The sequence below is a fragment of the Watersipora subatra genome, chromosome 3 (assembly GCF_963576615.1).
Source record: "Watersipora subatra chromosome 3, tzWatSuba1.1, whole genome shotgun sequence".
NCBI lineage: Eukaryota > Metazoa > Bryozoa > Gymnolaemata > Cheilostomatida > Watersiporidae > Watersipora > Watersipora subatra.
The window spans coordinates 48410420-48428987 of NC_088710.1; the positions used below are offsets into that span (position 1 = coordinate 48410420).

General features: G+C 35.9%; 1 protein-coding gene across 1 annotated transcript; it reads left to right on the plus strand.

Annotated features, from left to right (window-relative positions):
• Positions 1–7821: 7821 nt before the first annotated feature.
• LOC137391368 (RING finger protein 151-like) lies at positions 7822–18495 on the plus strand. The gene is made up of 6 exons (XM_068077821.1): positions 7822–7903; positions 11885–12091; positions 12753–12863; positions 14687–14802; positions 16492–16694; positions 17503–18495. The coding sequence occupies exons 2-6, from the start codon at positions 11886–11888 to the stop codon at positions 17692–17694; spliced, it is 828 nt and encodes a 275-aa protein (XP_067933922.1). The 5' UTR covers positions 7822–7903; position 11885; the 3' UTR covers positions 17695–18495.
• Positions 18496–18568: the final 73 nt, after the last annotated feature.

Consider the following 18568-nt stretch of genomic DNA (forward strand, 5'->3'; position numbering starts at 1 on the left):
CTTACAAATTTATTCATAATTATGGTATACTAATATTTGGTCATAAATATACGCATGAAATGAAGCATAGAGTATCGTCTTAGTGTTATGCATAGAGTATGCAAGTGCTTCTATGAATACAGTATCAATGTGCAGTTAGTAGTGCATTAAGTGTTAAATGTGCTAAAAATAGCAGAGTATAACCATACATGCAACGATTTAGCTTGTAAAATTGCAGTTTACACAGTTCGCGCAGGTAATATATAGTCATAAATATCTGAATACATAAGATATGTATAGTCATAAACCTCTGACTACATGACGTAAAGGTCATGTATATATGGTTATAAACCTCAGAATACATGATGTAGAGGTCACGTATATATGGTTATAATCATCTGAATACATGACATAGAAGTCATGTATATATGATTTTAATTATCTGAATACATGACATAGAGGTCACATATACATGTATATGGTTATAATCATCTGAATGCATGACATAGAAGTCACGTATATATGGTTTTAATAATTTGAATACATGTCAAGAAGCCTTGAAAATACACCAGAGCTCTTCCGCATAGTTGATAATTGAGTTTTGAATAAAAGTTTAGGTCAGCCAATAAGATTTGTTTTGCTTTTTGTGTCAATGTATCTGTATAGTCAGCAACTCGTATATACTGAAGAATAGCTCACCTCTTGCAGTCATTATACAAAGGCTTCAGCAAACCATGGATTTAGGTAACAATTATTCCATATAGTCACACTAGAACTAAATATCCATAGAACTGAGTAATAGAAAACTATACATTTTATCCATTTTGAAAATAGTTTCACAAACACTTATCTAAAGATCAAGGTCAAAACACCGAAATCTAAAAGTGGGCTGGCCTCCCATCCATGGTGGACATCTCAATAAAAAAAGGCCTAAGATGCTGTGACTTGTGCACCGGATGGGTTATGAGCAGTCGCCAAGACAACAATTATATTCACAACTGTACGAAGGAAGGAGGAACCAGGCTAGACTTAGACTGAGATACAAAGATGTAGCTAAGCTGCCTAAGCATAACATGAAGTTGTGGAAACTAGAGACAAACAGATGGCAAGAGAAGGTGGGAAACAAAGCTATTTGGAAGTAAACGATAAAGCCTGAACAATAAGACAGTCATTATCAAAATGACAGACTGCGAGAGATATCAATTCTTATATTTGCTGAGTGTCTAGGATTTTCCTTTAGAGAGTATTCAAGATTACCAGTAACTAATGATACACATCTCGGTTATGGTCCTGAGAATGGAAGGATCCGGTGATATTAGTCAAACCGCCGCGATAAGGAGTCAGCGCTGTTACTCATTTCAATTCATCCTAACCTTACCTATTTTCATGTCAAGGTCAAGTGTCAAAGACTTAGCACCTGTCTACATTATCATTTTCTATCACATCTCTCTAGCGACTTTCTAGCCTCGTGCAGTTGATGAGCGCTTTGTTATTTTGGTCAAATATCTACACGCCTGTGTCATTAGTTGTGAGATTGCGATACGAGTTTAATTAGTCGTCCATAAAGCAATCGCGAGTCGAATGCATTATCTGAGCATCCCCAATTTATCTCAATGAATATCCGTGCATTTATAGCAATGAGAATAATTACACCCGAGCACCTATGTGTCAGCTATTGTATTATGACCTTAAACATCTTTTGTTCTTAGAAAAATGGCTTCGTTTTAGATTCCAATCTGCTTTCATGTCAAAGAAACAAAAAATAATCAGATGTTTCTTATATTTGCATTAAGTCAATTTATGCAGCTTGATTTATGGCTCTGTCATATCAGGCAAATTGGCTGTAACGTGACTCACGATGAGACGCGCGTCGCATACCTTGTGTTTTCTGTAGTCGTTACTCAATAAACTTTGGAGAAGTTTATTTTAAATGCTTGTATAATTTCAAATCGATATCACATGCCATCGGAAAATAACATATGACAGTCCAAAGTTACATACAAACTCAAATTATCTTTACCAGCTTGTACATTTAGCAACCAAAATGAAGTATTCTGCTGTGGTTACTGCAGCATATCCTGCTCAAACCTGCCGATGTCGTTTGCAGATACGATGTTGTACGAAAAATGGCCTTCTTTAAAAACAACCAAAACATGGTTACTTACTGTTGCCGAGTAGTCCATTGGTTGCAGAAGTTAACTGGAGGTACAGCGAAGCGAGTATATTAACTGTGCAGTATGTAGAGAGAATAGGTGTCAAGCGTGGAAACATATCTCCCACATGACTCAAGTCCTGACGGCATGTGTCTCCCACACTACAACCTTCCTGCACGTGCGTGTACTGGTCTTTACTCTTTCTTACATATTGCACTGAGAAGATGTGAGAAGCGTGCCATGATCTTATGCTATTGGTCCTCACACGGCTGATTCTGAGCCTTCTGATTGGTCCAAATTTTTCCTATATAAGAAAATGTAAATACAACACAGCGAATATTTTTACACGTTTTTGCATGACAAAGATAAAACATAAAATTAGGTTAATATTATATTAAAAGTTTTTAAATATTAGCGTTAAAGAACTAATTAAGTTTTGCTCATGACGTGATGGCAGAGTAGAATTTTTTAGATTGAAAAGCAGATAATCTTTGTTTCTATAGCCTTGAATACCTTTAGTCAATCCATTCTGTGAGGCATTCTTGTAAAAATAGTAAAGCGCGGCCAATGTGTGCTTTATCTCTCTAAGCCCTTAAATTGCTTAACTGCAAACAAAATAATTTTAGCATGAGGCCTTATCTTTATACAAATGATAGTCTGCCCGCGAAGTAGTCCGTGATGCGCTTGTATTTACTACGAAGGTGAAATTGGATGTAGACCAGTTTTGATCCACTATAATCTCTGCATACTCAAGTATATTTCACCTCAAGCAGTGCTATCTACAAATGCGCTAACAAATATGATGCGGTGAGATAAGACCCTGGCCCTAGCCTGAGTCAATCAAATTAGTGAAATGGCTAGACAAACAGTAAATTATAGCTGCTCACTGCCACTTTTACTCATACATGTTATGTTGAAATTCCCCATCTGTGTAAAATTATGAGCTGTGTTTTGCATCATTTTCCCATATGTTGCCACACTCATTTTTTTTCTTTTTTCAAATTATTTTAAAATAATTTACCCAGTGACGTGCATAATTTGGTGTACAAAGTTTAACGTCGAGCTGTGAAAGAAAATGGCGGAGTAATCCGCACGTGTTTAAGCGTAAAATATGGAATCCTTTGTCTTTGTGAACATGCAGTTTGTTACCGATGTACAGGTAGTAAGTGAAAATTTTAAGTACCAGATAAAATCTTGAAATATTCATAGAGCAGTGACAGGACTTATCACAGTATTGTGCTTGAGGATAACTCTATCAATTATTCCTAGCATGTGAATTGGGATTAAACTGAAATTGCCAATAAAAGTTTGAGATATTTCTGATACACTTCATGAAAGAACTTCTTTTGCTATAGAAACAGACAGTATAATTACGGTCGTCGAACATATTGTTCGAGAGCTGATTTTATTTGCGTCGAACATATTGTTTGAGAGATGATCTACTGAGCATTTTAGTTTTTTCAAAGTATGGGGCCGTTATGCCCAAAATATTTACAGCAATTACAACGGTTGAAAAGTTTTGCGAAGCATTTAACAAACAAGAGTTTTATTGAAGAAATGGTATCCATCTTCCAAGATCAAATATGACGTGACTGTCATCACTCTCTATCACCCACTTGAGCTGTGCTCACCAAATAATTATGTAAGGGTCACCTTGACATAATTTGGTTACTTTGAGATGGATTTCATTAATTTAGTAGCTATATCAGTGAGCTCTCCCTCCGCACTTACTGTTTTCCATTGTTTGCTATTGGCGAGCGGAAGCAATAGGAATGTAGTGAAGGTGGTGTGGAAGCACCTCTGACTCGGCTGATCAAGGGCAGCACTTGAGCGTCAAGCTCACGGACACGATTGTGTTGTTAGATCCGAGAGGATATGTTGACTCTGCGGATTAAGAGGGCGACGAGGCAATGTGAGCATGCTCACTCGTATCAATGTAGGCCAGGAAGGATTATCCACACGGGTCTCTTTGCATTTGTTGCCACTTTGCCAGCGCACAAAAGGGCAGTTAGAACTTGTTTTTTTATTTTAAAAAGCCTGTGAAAGAAATGTTATGATTTTGTAGAACAGCATCCAAAATAGAACCCAAAAGAAAAGAGATTATTTCTAAATTGAACATTTTAAAAGAGAACGATGTTTTAAACTCCGTTACAACGTAAAGCATAGAAACCTTGGCGCGCAGTTTCTAGGTCACACAGCATTTTATACACGTCACTATGTTACCAACAACATATAACGCGCAATACTACATTTGCAGCATCTCATAGGGTTGCGGATTTGCTTGTCATTTTTCACTGAAGTAAGGAAATTTGAAATTTGCCATTTTGCTGCATTATGTAAGTCAAAGCCGACCTTCAACTGTTTGAGACGCATCTGATAACATCTGCTAGTTTCACAGCATCAGGTGATGCCAACTTTTCTTTTTAGATGGCATGTGTTTGACTAGCTACCCCATAGGGTAAACAGCTTACAAGTCATTCCAATAACACAACTGTGGCTAGTACAGGAAATTGTTGGTTAGTACATGCAGCAATGATAGCTTTACAAGTATGAGTTTCGTAAGGGGTGACTTTACGAGCCAGAGTAAGGTTATCTCTTAGCATACATTCTGAGCACAGGCTTGCGAACCCTCGGTCCCTCAGTCACTACATTATGAGCGTACTTGACTGAATTCTTTGCAACCGTGCTAAGCATAGAACAGCATCAGTAACTTGATGATCCCACTACAACCCCAGTAACTAGTGTGCAATTGGTCAATCAGATCTTTTCTGATCAGGTAAGAACTTTGATACACTCAAGTGGTTTTACAAGATACATAGCAATTTACATTCTACTCAAAGCGAATTCTCAAGTTTACACCTAGCGAGAGCAGATCTATGTCTGTTTGAAACAAATTGGTAGTGATTGATCAACAGCTACGTAGTCTTTATTTTTTATATTATAGTACATGTTTCTTTAAAAATTTTATTATTATTTTATTTGTTTGTAAACATGTACTCTTATGCAATATGGTATAGATATAAATATACATATATATAGGACAGATGGTGCAGTTGGTAAGGTATTGGAGCTGTGATCATTAGGTCCTCGGTTCAAACCCCAACAACTGCGTTTTTCTGGTGGTCCTTAGACAAGACCCTTGCTTGTATAATGTCTACAATGAGTGCAATAACCAAAACCATATATATATAGTATGAGTATATATATATATACTCGTGCTACAGACAGTACTGTTTTGGCTATTGGAGCCTCATCGGTGCGGCTCAGAGCAGACAAGGGAGACAAGTCCCATTGTCAATGAGAGTTGGCAATGGGATTTGTCATGAGAAACATATAAATACAAAGTGTATAAATATAAAGTATATATATACTTTATATTTGTATATACACTTTATATAAATACTTTATAATTATATATATGTACTTTATATTACTTTATACTAATATAACCTAATATATAATCTATTATACTATATTATGTACATATTATATACTATGCTGTTAGGAGTAACAATGTAATGAAACCCCTTACTGTGCAATCCTCTGAAAGGTCTGCTCAAACAGGCTGAACTAGCCTGCACTAACTAAACTAACGCCATAACGCACCAGAAATGAGGTCATGACACCCACTCAAAGTATTGCAAACTACTTGCTGTGGCCAAAGTATATACTTTGTCTTTAAACATAACTGAATATACTTGAAGGCATTTATGTTTGAGTCTAGTCTCACTGCAAACATGTAAGACTAGAGACCAATAGCAGCGCCAGTCACAGTCTGTAGTTTCCTTTGTATACTTTGCGCTGGGTTCTGAGATGGAAGTAATATGCTCGCAGACAGAAGCCCAAACAGGAAGCTAGCAAGGAAAGAGAGGAAGGCGTAGCTGATACAATTGAGCCCTGACAGGAATCCAGGCTGTCACTCTTATCTCCAGTGAGCAATTATGGTAAAGATTTTTATCACTTGGCTGCAGGGTAATTATGGCATAATCATTGCTATAAAATTGCTACCTGCGACAGCGAAATAAACCTATTTTGTTCAATGATTTATGTACTTGAATGACTTCTAGATCTAGCAAATTCATTACAAACAGCATAAAGATTAAACTTGGAGTTATCATCTCTTATATCATTTCATTGTAATGATGACTGGCTGAAAGTGAAAATATTAACTGAGGTTTTTAATTGCTTTATTTTAACTAACATTACCAAGTATTTATTTAACAGTGTGTCTGTCTAGACTCTAACACACCTTGATTCAACTTCCTCATTATAAAGTAAATTCCTCACAATTTTTTTCAACTAGCAACCTGGTATAATATGTACTATGTACTCATTTTAGATGTGAATAAACTGCCACTATTCGAAAGAGACCTGGTAAGAAATGGGTTTCTATGTTCTATTATTTTGCTATCTCATTGTACATATCATCAAGAAAAAGCCTCAGGTTTTTATTATGTTAGGTGTCTCATGAACGAAAGGTAATGGAATAAACATGCATAAAATAAAATTGACACCAGCTTCCATAAATAAAATTGCTGATACCAAACAACATTTATACTTCAATGGCATAACTGAAAACCTGTGCATGCATTAATACTTGCGCATCAAATTAATTAACATGTTCAATGTTGTTCAACTTTGAGTACTCAAAATATGAGTCAATTGTTAAAGATATTGCATCTAACACTTTTATGCAGTTGTTCAGACATAGATGTAGAGGAGCAACATCTCTAATTGTGTGTTTGAACAATTGTGTAGGAGTCTTAGAGACCTGAAAACCAAATTTACCAACTTATTCCAACTGACCTACAAATCTAAATAGAAGTTGTCTTTTCTATTTTTTGTTTTAATTTAGGAGAAGACAAGTCATAGAGGGTTTTGTTGAAAACAATTATTTTTTACTAATGAAATAGTGACATTTTTAGCCGATTTATTTTCATTGATAAAGAAACTATTTGCTACATAATATAAGATAATTTTTAGTGGAGAGTTTCGCATCGGTAAAAAAGTTTGCTTGATTCAACATTTTTCAGGGTTCAGCCAATGAGACTATCTGTAGGAGCCATCTAAATATTTTCAACTAGTAATTATTATTACCAGGTATTTATTTTTAATAGTTTATACTCTACATCTTAACCTCTACATACAGTGCACACCATGCACAAGTAGTCAATCACAAAACACTTAGTCAGAGAGTTGTCTCCTAGCACCGTTTTGCCAAGAACAGTTGTAGTTGGACTGTACTGAGCCAAATTGAACCGCTAGCTTTTGTTTAGAATCTATCTGCTTAACATGAGAATGTTCACAGAAAGGTTTGAGCATTACCAAACAGAAATATTTCAGCAAAAATCCTCGCAGAGGGTTAGCCAACAAATAGTTGTGAGCTAAGCATAGTTTATTTTGGCAACAGGAGGTCGTCTTTGCAACTCGTATTGGAGAAGGGAGGGAGGGGGGGGCTCACCAGCATTGATTAAAATTATCGCATAGCTTAATAGCATCTATCACGTCCATTTTTGTCTTCTATTCTGTTGTTTTCAAGGGCACACACACAACATATTCATTCCAATATCCATTAATACTAAGTGGAAGGGGCGGAGCCTGTTCATTTCATTATTGAATTTGAAAATGTAAACACGAGGCTTAGCAATAAATTCTAACGCTGACATGAACAATGCAGATACTTGTGTAGGCTCGAGCTAATGTGCTGCTTTGTGCTGACCCGTCGAGGCTAGAAATCCATCACATGGCGACCACATACAGACTTCTTCAATGTGAGTAGCATTGTAAACAGTTGACTAGCTACTACTTTACCTTCTTTTTCAGAGAGCTACTGCTTATTTTGGCTAAAGATGCTCTAGCTTTTTGCTAACTGAATTCTGTGAATATTAGTTTTAATTCCTAGATATAATCTTATGTAGCACGGTCATAACATTAAATTCCTTAGATACTGCCTTAGCAATAGGCTAGGGAGAAGCAATGGATAAGAGACAGAGTAAGACAACTGTAAAAGTTACTGATAACTTAGCTGACAGCATTTGCCGGGTTGCAAGAGCGTGAGTTCAGCTTGGATAAATCAGACTAAATGAAATTATTTTCTGTTTAAAAAGTTGCCTCACAAATTGAACAGGAGACATATATATATATATAATATATGAGTAGAGATTGTAGCACGAGTGTAGGTTTGATGTTTATGGCGCAGACATAGAAGACGTGAGGCGAGTGTAACTCAGTCGACAGGTAGCCAGAGTGAAGTCATTCTGAGAATAACGCTTACAAGTTACAGTTACAAGAAATGTCAGTAACATGAGGGTATAGAGTGAGCATGTGACAAGAACAGCTGCAATCTGAATAAACACTTACATCCTAGCATGGCATGTTATATTTAGAAAGTCTGGTGTACATCAGGGTCGTGGTACTTGACCAGTACATGAAATACAGCGCTTACCTATTTGTTTTCATCGCTGAATTTCCTACAACTGACAAGGAAAATCACGCATCTCCTTGTTTTGAATGAAACAGAAAAGGCAGAAAAATAATAAAAAACAGACATATTTGGAAATATACGAAAACGATATGTTATTAGGTCATTTTAGAATGAGTCTAACATTTTTACTCAGCAGCAAAACATTAAAAACAACTCACTTTATGGTCTTTGACTGTTTTCCACCCTCTTCTCTGCTATTACCTGATCGTAATGTGGTTGTTTGTTAGTAAGTGAAATGCATAGAATGTTTTCAGACCTAGTAGCGCTGCAATATATATTTTGGAAGTATAGAAAAGATGAAAATCCAGATTCATATAGCTGAGTTGTTGCAAATGGAACAAGAATTTTCAACATTTTTTTGAGAGAGTTGAATCATAAGTCTTCACGAATGACTCTTGCACCTCCTTTTTCTATTAACTTGCAACCCCTTTGCAACTGTTGTCACAAGAGGTGTGAGCAACAGAATGGCAACAGCAACAGATAACAAACAACAGACTCTTGCACAACAACCACACCCCTTAGGGGTGCGAGTGTTGTTTTCAGGGGTGTGAGAGTAAATCTCATCCCTAATCGGGAAGCCTTGGTTTAATAAAAAAACGCGACAATCCAAGATAGCAACTGAAGGTTAATCTACCATCTACAGGATTTCAAACTTACATCTACTCAGCTGCACCAAGGCAGTCTTGTGCTGCACTCACGAATTACCTGGCGCATGAATGATTTGCACCTGCCATTTTCAAAACAAACTTTCTCAAATTTTCTCGGGTCCAATGTTTCGTTTTGAAAAGTCTGCATAGAGAGCCCGACATCGACGGGCAAAGGCAAACAATGTCCATTCACAATTTAGGAGCGTTTAAAATCAATGCCTTTATTGATTAGGTAAGTTGTAGCTTTGTCAGCACTATCAGTACACAGTCAGCCACGGCTCCTGGAATGCTTCAACAGGCTACTGGAATGTTAAAATTTTTGATCTTTATCGCCGGGGATAAACAACGGCTGCACTAGAATGTGAATACATGTGAACAGATGTGATTATATAATACTAAACAACAGCATTTATAAAAATGGGTAAAGATTCAAAGGCTCTAAAATAATCAGCACTGCATCCAGGTGTGTTTATTCGCTGCCAGGCAAAGCTGCAACCTAGCAATGCGTGGAGCTTTTCCGTGAGTGTAGGAGAAAAGCGTGAATCATATCTGCAAAAATTTTTACAAACCAATGCATACTGCATGCAGATAGGATGCAGATACAGCCTATAATGAGATTTGACAAGGTAGCAAGAAATCCGCATTTCAATTACACAGATCGTTCTTATTTGCTCATCAATCTCACAAGCTGTAAAAACTGCTACGCTTTATGTTCGGCCTCTCCTGTCGTGACACTCAACAAAACTATTTTCATGTATATATCTATTTATTACTACTTATTGAATTAAGGACAAAGATTCACATAAGCTGATATAGAATTAGAATGGCGCAAAATAAACACATGCTTTTACCTAGCTGACATAGCAGATAGTATATAATATACTTTACATGATGGTGGTATTCCCGTAGCTCAGGGCCTGGCATGGTCCGCTGGTCTGACATGAAAGTATGACATCTTGTACAGGTAGGAAGAGGTGAATGTCATTACACTAGTAACTAGTCTGTCTTCTAAATCAACCATAATGGTAAATCCTTTGCTTTTTGGACCCCAAAATCAGGTAGAATGTTGTTAACCATCATTAATATTAGAAATTACTGAGTGTCACCTTTAGATTCAACTCTGACATGTTAAGACGATTCCATTCTGTATTCTTGATCAGTTTTTGGGCTGCACTTACTGTTGCTACAATCAGGTTCTTTTGTGATTCACAGAAGCTGTGTCCTCGGGAGGGTATCTAAACAACGACTAGGTTGTTTACTTGAACACACACACTGGGTACAAATAAATTAGCTTTCTATAGAGATATTGAATAGCTATTGATCTCGCATAACTTAGCTGATGGCGTATGTTTCCTGTCTGACTTCGTAAGGTGAAATGGGCATTTGCTCAACATATGCTCCACCAGCGAAGAATTGAAACTAAATTTGATAAGGAGGATAATGAGAAAGACTGGAGTTGTCTGTACACTAGCTGATAATCGCAAAGGCTTTACTGAAGATAGACTGACCAATCATTCAGCGCCATTTTTGTTTATTGGCTGATCAGAAACTGGCCAGAAAAATTATTTTGTTATGAAAATTGAACTACGAAAACCAAAACCGTAAAAGTATTCAAAACTCAATTAAACATCACAATGTGAAGTATTTGGCTTCTATAACCAATCAGATTAAAAGAAAACTAAAATACCGAGGTACCTCAAGTAGGCCTATATCATTTATATTGCTGGCTAAAAGTATTGGCTACACTGAGAAATGACTGAACCAGAGCTAGAGCGAAACCTAACATGTAGCTTTAGCACAGACAACTGTCATTTGTTCAGACTAATACAGCCTGAGCCATGTCCAGACATCGAAAAAATCTGTACATTAGAAATTGAGTACTGCACTGTACATTAAACAGCCGATACTGTATCACATATATATTTCTAGACTACAATATTGTACAATATGCATATACAGTATACATGAGTGACTAAAATATTGTTATACCTGCAATAGGATACAGTATAATATTAATAGCAGTGATAACAACAAATGAAAATTACAGTACAATACTCTGACAAGAAATTGACAGGAAACTCACGCGTACATGTTGTTTGCGTTGTTTGTCGAGAGAGCCACTTATCGGTCAAAGTTGTCATTCTTCAGACAAACACAGACACTTTGGACAATCGTCCAAAAGCCGAACATTGTCCAGACAATTAAAAATACAAAAAGGTGAAGTTTGAAAAAGGGGATGGGGTCAACTGTATTCTATTTACAGTAGGCTACTTAGTTGTGTTTGGTACGAGCATTGCCTATCTCTCCTGCTCAATTATCACTCTCAACATCTATACATTTAACTGGAGTGATTATATTACACTGCCAATTATAATGACAATAACCAACATACTGCTGTGAGTTATGTCTGGCAATGCTTTCATTCAGCGAGCTGCTGATATAATATTGATTTTGAATAGTTTATTTGACAAACCAATACTTATGCTGTAGCAAATGCATATTTGATATCCTGTATTGGGGTACTTATATGAGAGTGGCGGCTAGTTCTTAGAATTTGGTTTATGTGAGCAGTTCTCAATAGATCCAGGCCCCATCTATGAACATATTCTGGTTTTGACTAGAATGGGATTCGATGTCGAGCGATTTGTGAAGCCCGTGAACGAAGGTTTACTATGCTGCGTGTGCCGAGATGTCCTAGAGGATCCGTTGCAGGCACCCTGCGAGCATGCCTACTGCTCTACATGCATCAATGGCTGGCTCGTTCATGAGAATTGCTGTCCAGAGGATAGACGACTTCTTTTCTCTTCTCAACTCAAACCACCTTTCAGGTCTGAGCTGTTTGCTATCTTTCCATAAGAGTAGATGTTAATAATCACTAACATCCAGCACTTATTAATTATGACTTATAACATATCAAATAAGCTTAAAGTTTACCAATTTCATTTAGGTCAAAATATAAAATGCATCATTATACTTTTACTATGCACATCATATAACATGGGTGTGTGATTACTTGTGGTCCCGCTTGTTTGTCATTGTCGGTTTTTCCAACTACCTCTAGCTCTTGCTGTTTATATAGACAGCACTTCTTAACCCTGTGTGCTTACTAGAGTAGCTTAGCATGCAATGCAACAGACCGACCTGAAAATATAACCATACTAGCTGTGCCACCCGGCGGTGCCCGTGTAATAGAAGAGTATTTGGACAAAAAATTGACTTGTATTTAACGTATAACAACATTTGCCATTCTAACTTTCAAACTACATATCATGAGAAAAGTTTTTTGTCTTATAAACAATGAGAAGTAGTGAGAGTTTTGCTATTAGCAAGTTCTAGCAAATTGTATTGCTATTGTATTATTAACAGTTGTATAACTAAATTTCTAGCAATTACAAGTTTATTTACTATATTTCTGAAGATAATATTATATAACAAACAATATTTTAGTGCTTGCGTAAGCTATCTTTTATTTTATTGTGTATTTCTTAGGTATATGAAAAATGATCTAAACAGTCTCTCAATACGATGCCAAAACAGTGATGCAGGATGTGATGTTATTTGCAACCTAGAGTTCGTTCAGTCACACGAAGAAGAGTGTGGGTGAGTTGGACATCATATCAAAATAGTTCCATAGATGTGGCACAACTCTCTAGTAAACTTTAAATCTTTCATAGTCTAGTCTCGAAGTGCTCATAAGTTTGCGATGCAGTTACAAAGAGCTTTCTTAAGCATACTGGTTACCATTCTACAAGCTGACAGGAAACTGATGACACATGTCTGTGAACATTGTCATAAAATACATGATGCAAACAGAACTATTTGGTTTGGTTAACTTTTATTTCTCTGTTTGGCTGATCTGAACCAAAACAGCGTGTGGTATGCAATGTGAACTAAGACATCGTGTTGGTATCCAATGTGAACCGAGACATTGTGTTAGTATCATATGAGAACCGAGACAGTGTGTTGGTATACAATAAGAACCAAAACAGCGTTTAGTATTCAATGTTAACTGAGACAGCGGGTGGGTACTCGAAGTAAACTGAAACAGAGTGCAGTATCCAATGTGAACCAGGCTTTTGAGTATAATTTTGATGAATTACAAAAAGCTTCTTTAAAAGACATCTGCTTGTCACTTTTACATTCTAGTTTACAATAATCTTAGCCTGGATAAATTCGAAGCAAGCAAATGCGTGTCAATAAAATTGACGACGTTGAAGGAATTCAAGGCTGTTCCTGGTGCTCAGATTGATTATCAATACGCTGGTCATAGCAGCGCTGCCAGAGTTGTGTCAGCGGTGGTGTAGTAGTCATCAAAATCTCTGACTACCACTTGTCATCCACACACCTAGTTGAGCTAAAACAGTATATGTTGTGGTTATCTAATCCATGTCACCTGTTCATGCAGCTATTGTAGTGATCATGCACTATGTTCTACCACTCTTTAGCTATGAAGTGTTTGCTGCTATATTACATAAAGTAGACCCTTCACTCTAGAAGAATATAGCTCTTTTCAACCATTGAGAGCGGTTTTGCTCTAGTGTTTGCTTTGCGTGTCATAAACTAAACTCGTTTTGCTGCGTAATAAAGTTTCTCCGCTGACTTTATAATTCCCTTGTACAACGGTGTTGCTAGTATGTCGTGTCGAATGTTATCATTTTTGATAAAAACTCTAGTTTGACTGCAAATTTGTTTTGCCTCATTGATGCCCTTGTTCATTAGACAGTAGTTGGAAGTTCTCAACTTTTAATTAATGTTTAATTAGTTCTTAGTTTATACGTAATTGTTATTTGTTAGTTATTAGTTAATAGCTGGTAGTTCATAGTTGTTAGTTATTACTTGGTAGTTAGTAGTTGTTAGTTATCAGTTGGTAGTTTTTACTTGGTAGTTATCAGTTGGTAGTTCATAGTTGTTAGTTATTACTTGGTAGTTAGTAGTTGTTAGTTATTAGTTGGTAGTTATCAGTTGGTAGTTCATAGTTGTTAGTTATTACTTGGTAGTTAGTAGTTGTTAGTTATTAGTTGTTAGCTGGTAGTTATTACTTGGTAGTTATTAGTTATTAGTTATTTACATGTAATTTGTTAGTTCTTACTATTCACCACAACCATGAAAAACCTCTGCAGTAATCAATTACCAATATTTAGTATTGAACATGTAAGGAACGTGTAATTAAAAATCTAAAACATTGACATCTATGTTACCATACAATATATCTATACACAAGAATCTTTTAAAAATCAATCTTATATTAAACACTACAAAGTGAGAGATCAATGTAATGAGTGTGACAGCTATCGACAGTTTTGGCATCTGCCATATGTTCGGAGTCATCTGATCTCTAGAGGAATAACCAACAATCTAGATACATGTAGAGTTATTTCATTATAACGCTTTGAAAGCAGACTATATAAAGCTCATATTTATAGATTTGTAAGTGTGCCATGTCCGAGCCCTGGCTGCACGAGTATGGTACCGAGGAGAATGATAGACGAGCACCTGGCACAGTGTGAACATCGACTAAAAGAGTGTCCCAAGGGCTGTGGTGAGTCATCTAAGACTTTCTGATTTTTAATTCATCGCCACCTGTATTTCTACTCACTATTCATTCAATACAAGCTGCCGCCGCCAAAATCAATAAGCAACTTTTTGTTTGCTATTTTTAATTACCTGCTTCATATTTTACATATATAATTATACTCTAACAGATGTTCAACAAGCAAGCCCTGTTTTATTTCTATTCTCTGAGGCTTATCCTAGGTCTTTGTTAGACTCTAATTCTTTTCCGTAGATTTTAATTAAAATTGTAGCATCTTTTATTTTCTATCTTTGATTATAATTGAAAACGATGAAAATAGATTGGTCTAGTACGTTGCCTAAGTGGGTTTGTAAAACAATTGTAAAACACGTAACATTTGTATTAAAAATGCTTTCACTGTCAAACTGTTTTGCGCCAATATCTAAAATAAAAAACAGCAAACAAGGCCATTCAACTAGGGTATAGCTGCAAGTATGTGATACTGAAGCTAACTAGAGATCAGCATAAGGCATGCAAAATTAAGTATGAAATTGGAAAACAGCCTTCGTTACAATGTGTCTGCCTCTTTGCTGAATTATATATATATATTAGTAAAAAAAGGAAAAACTATTTGCCAGTATATGATGTATGATAGTGACTCGCAAATAAAATTTTACCAATAGTTATCTAATTATTGGTAATTGACCCAATGACTTAAAAGCTAGGAAGTTATTCTATAGACGTTGGAACAATGTATTCAGGCCATAGTATACGGTCATATATATTTTTATTTAGTGGAATTAAATGTGGTTTTTGTGTGGAGCTTGTGGCGACCAACATTATATTTGAACTAGCAATTTGAACTATCAGTTATCTAGTTTTACTGCTAGCTATGCAGGTGGCAGCAGTTTGAAGAGAGGCGTGGTATGGGAAGTAGAACCGTCTCCTCAAAAGTCTTCTATCCCAACTCTTTTTTTGACTTATCTCTCTTAAATTGTTGTTAATACTTACTGTATAGTGTAAATACTTACTGCTTAGTGCTAATACTTACTGTATAATGCTAATACTTACTGTATAGTGTAAATGCTTACTGTATAATGCTAATACTGTGTAGTGCTAGCTCTTACTGTATAGTGCTAATACTCACTGTATGTGTTGTCACTTTCTGTATAGTGCAAATACTTACTGTATAGTGCTAATACTTACTGCACAAAGCTAATACTTACTGTATAGGCCTAATGCTAATACTTACTGTATAATGCTAATACTTACTGTATAGTGCTAGCTCTTACTGTATAGTGCTAATACTTACTGCACAAAGCTAATACTTACTGTATAGTGCTAATACTTACTTTATAGAAGTGATACTTACTGTATAGTCCTAATATTTACTGTCTAGTGCAAATACTGTATAGTGCTAATACTTACTTTATAGAAGTGATACTTACTGTATAGTCCTAATATTTACTGTCTAGTGCAAATACTGTATAGTGCTAATACTTACTGTATAAACCTAATACTTACTGTATAGTTTTAATACTTACTGCATAGTGCTAATACTTACTGTATAGTGCTAATACTTGCTGTATAGTGCTAATACTTACTGTATAGTGCTAATACTTACTGTGAAGTGTTGTTACTTACTGTGTAGTGCTCCTGATAAATGAGCCAGATCAGTCCTAAGTCTCAAGTTCATGCAGGTATTTAAAATGACAGGAATGCCCATGCTAGACGATGAGGATCAAAGTCATAGCTGTGTTGCCGAACTGAGGACGTCCCTTGAGTTGCTCCGATCTGAGATGATATGTAAGATGGAAGATCAGAAGAATGAGTATGAGTTGCGATTGGATGCTCAGAGAAGTCACATGGTACAGAAGGAAGCGGAAAGGAGGGCTGAGATGGATGACTTGACATCACAGGTAGTCAGTCCTGCCTAGTTAAGACTTTACAGTAGAAAGGTTGACATCTTGAAAGAGTTAATTGTAAGCCATGGGATGAGAAGGCATAATGGTTTAAACTCTTTTACTCATAGCACTTCTCAATAGCTTTTTATGCACTAGTTTCTCCTAGATGTTCACCCTGCATGTGTCTGCATCGATATGCATATCATGCCTGTATGATCTTGTAGCATATTCATAAACATATCCATAAGTGTGCATGCATTTGTGTACAGATTTTTGTATGTGGATGTGCAAACAGATGAGTATATATACATATGCATTGTGTATACATTCATCTGTATATAGCATCTCGGTATGCATACACCATGTATGTGTATGCATCCATTTGCGCAAAACTTTTCATTCAAGTATTTGTATGCTACTGCATATTATGTATGCCAGACCATATATTTGGGTTAATATATAGGTGTAGGTAAAAGCCTGTACAAGCTTAATAATTAAACAAACATTAATACATTTAAACTTATATTAAATATAAGATTTATATTTATACTTTAATAAACTATAAATTTGTTTAAACCTTTTGATTGACAGAAACTAGTCAAGGTAGCTAGCTTTTTTGTTAAAGAATCTAAAACCGTTTTTATTTTTGTTTGGGTTTTTCCAATTGAACTACATGCTTCAGAGAAAGTTGCATTACTAAAAACTCTTCTTAACTAGAAGGAAAGTAACCCTATACAAGCATTTAAAAAGCATTAGCAGCATTTCCAAAGTTCTAACAGCAAAGCTGATATTAGAGTGAATCACATATTATCTATGTGTCTAGGTCAATCGACTGATGTCAAATGCCAAGCTCCTGATGGAAACGCTGAACGAAAGACAGAAAGACATTGATCGGCTTGAGGAGAATCGAACAGAAATGATGAATCTCATACAATCACTGCAGGAAGAAAATTGCAACACACTCAAAGTCACATGCATCAAGTGTCACAAGTCTGACAAGGTTACTGTACTGTAGTTAGCGTTATCAACCATAGACCTCAATATGCTTCTTCACCTCTTTATCGAGTTACGCATGACATTTTTATTGTGACGAGCTTGCTAATAAGCCACAGGCTATATACAGTAAATCTCTAGTTGGAAAAATATATATATTTTTATTGTTTGGCCCAGTAGCTAGAAATTACTAGAATTACTTTCTGAATGTGTGAAAATATCTAGACTTATGTGAATTGATATAAATCGTATGCTAGTGTTGCATAACTAATGATTATAGCATCAAATGAACATGTATATCGCGCACATCAGCGTGTTACAGATCTGTAAATTCTCTTGATTGGTTCCTGTTTGGTACGGCTTAGTTGAATCAGCATTTCTGATATAGGCGTTAGACTACGCAAGGGCCCATCCTTGTGTTTAATAGAAAAGAAACAAAATAGATTCACTCAACCCGAGGACCTCAATACTGTACGTTTGTCTCCTGATCAATATTCTCACCCTCAACCTTTTTTATCACAAGAATGCCACAAACATGAATGGATTCTTATTGTCCTATTGTTCTAACTGACTCATTCACCAGTGGAAAAGATTATCACCTCTTTATATCTTCAGAAACCTTTTGCTCTAGACAGCAATGTTTGTATATGTTTCCTTAACTTTTTAGAATGGCATTAAATTTATGCATTGGATGCTGTTTGATAGAAATTTTTGAAAATGGTTAATTTTTTATGGTATTTTGTGCAAGACTGTTTCTATAGTGGGTCAATTTATAGTAAACAATTTATATTGTTTTCTAATCAATAGATTGGTACTCTTATCTGACTGACAATTCAATAAAAACAAAGTATATTCTGTTTACACATTCTTTCTTTCACCGCATACCAGACGATAAT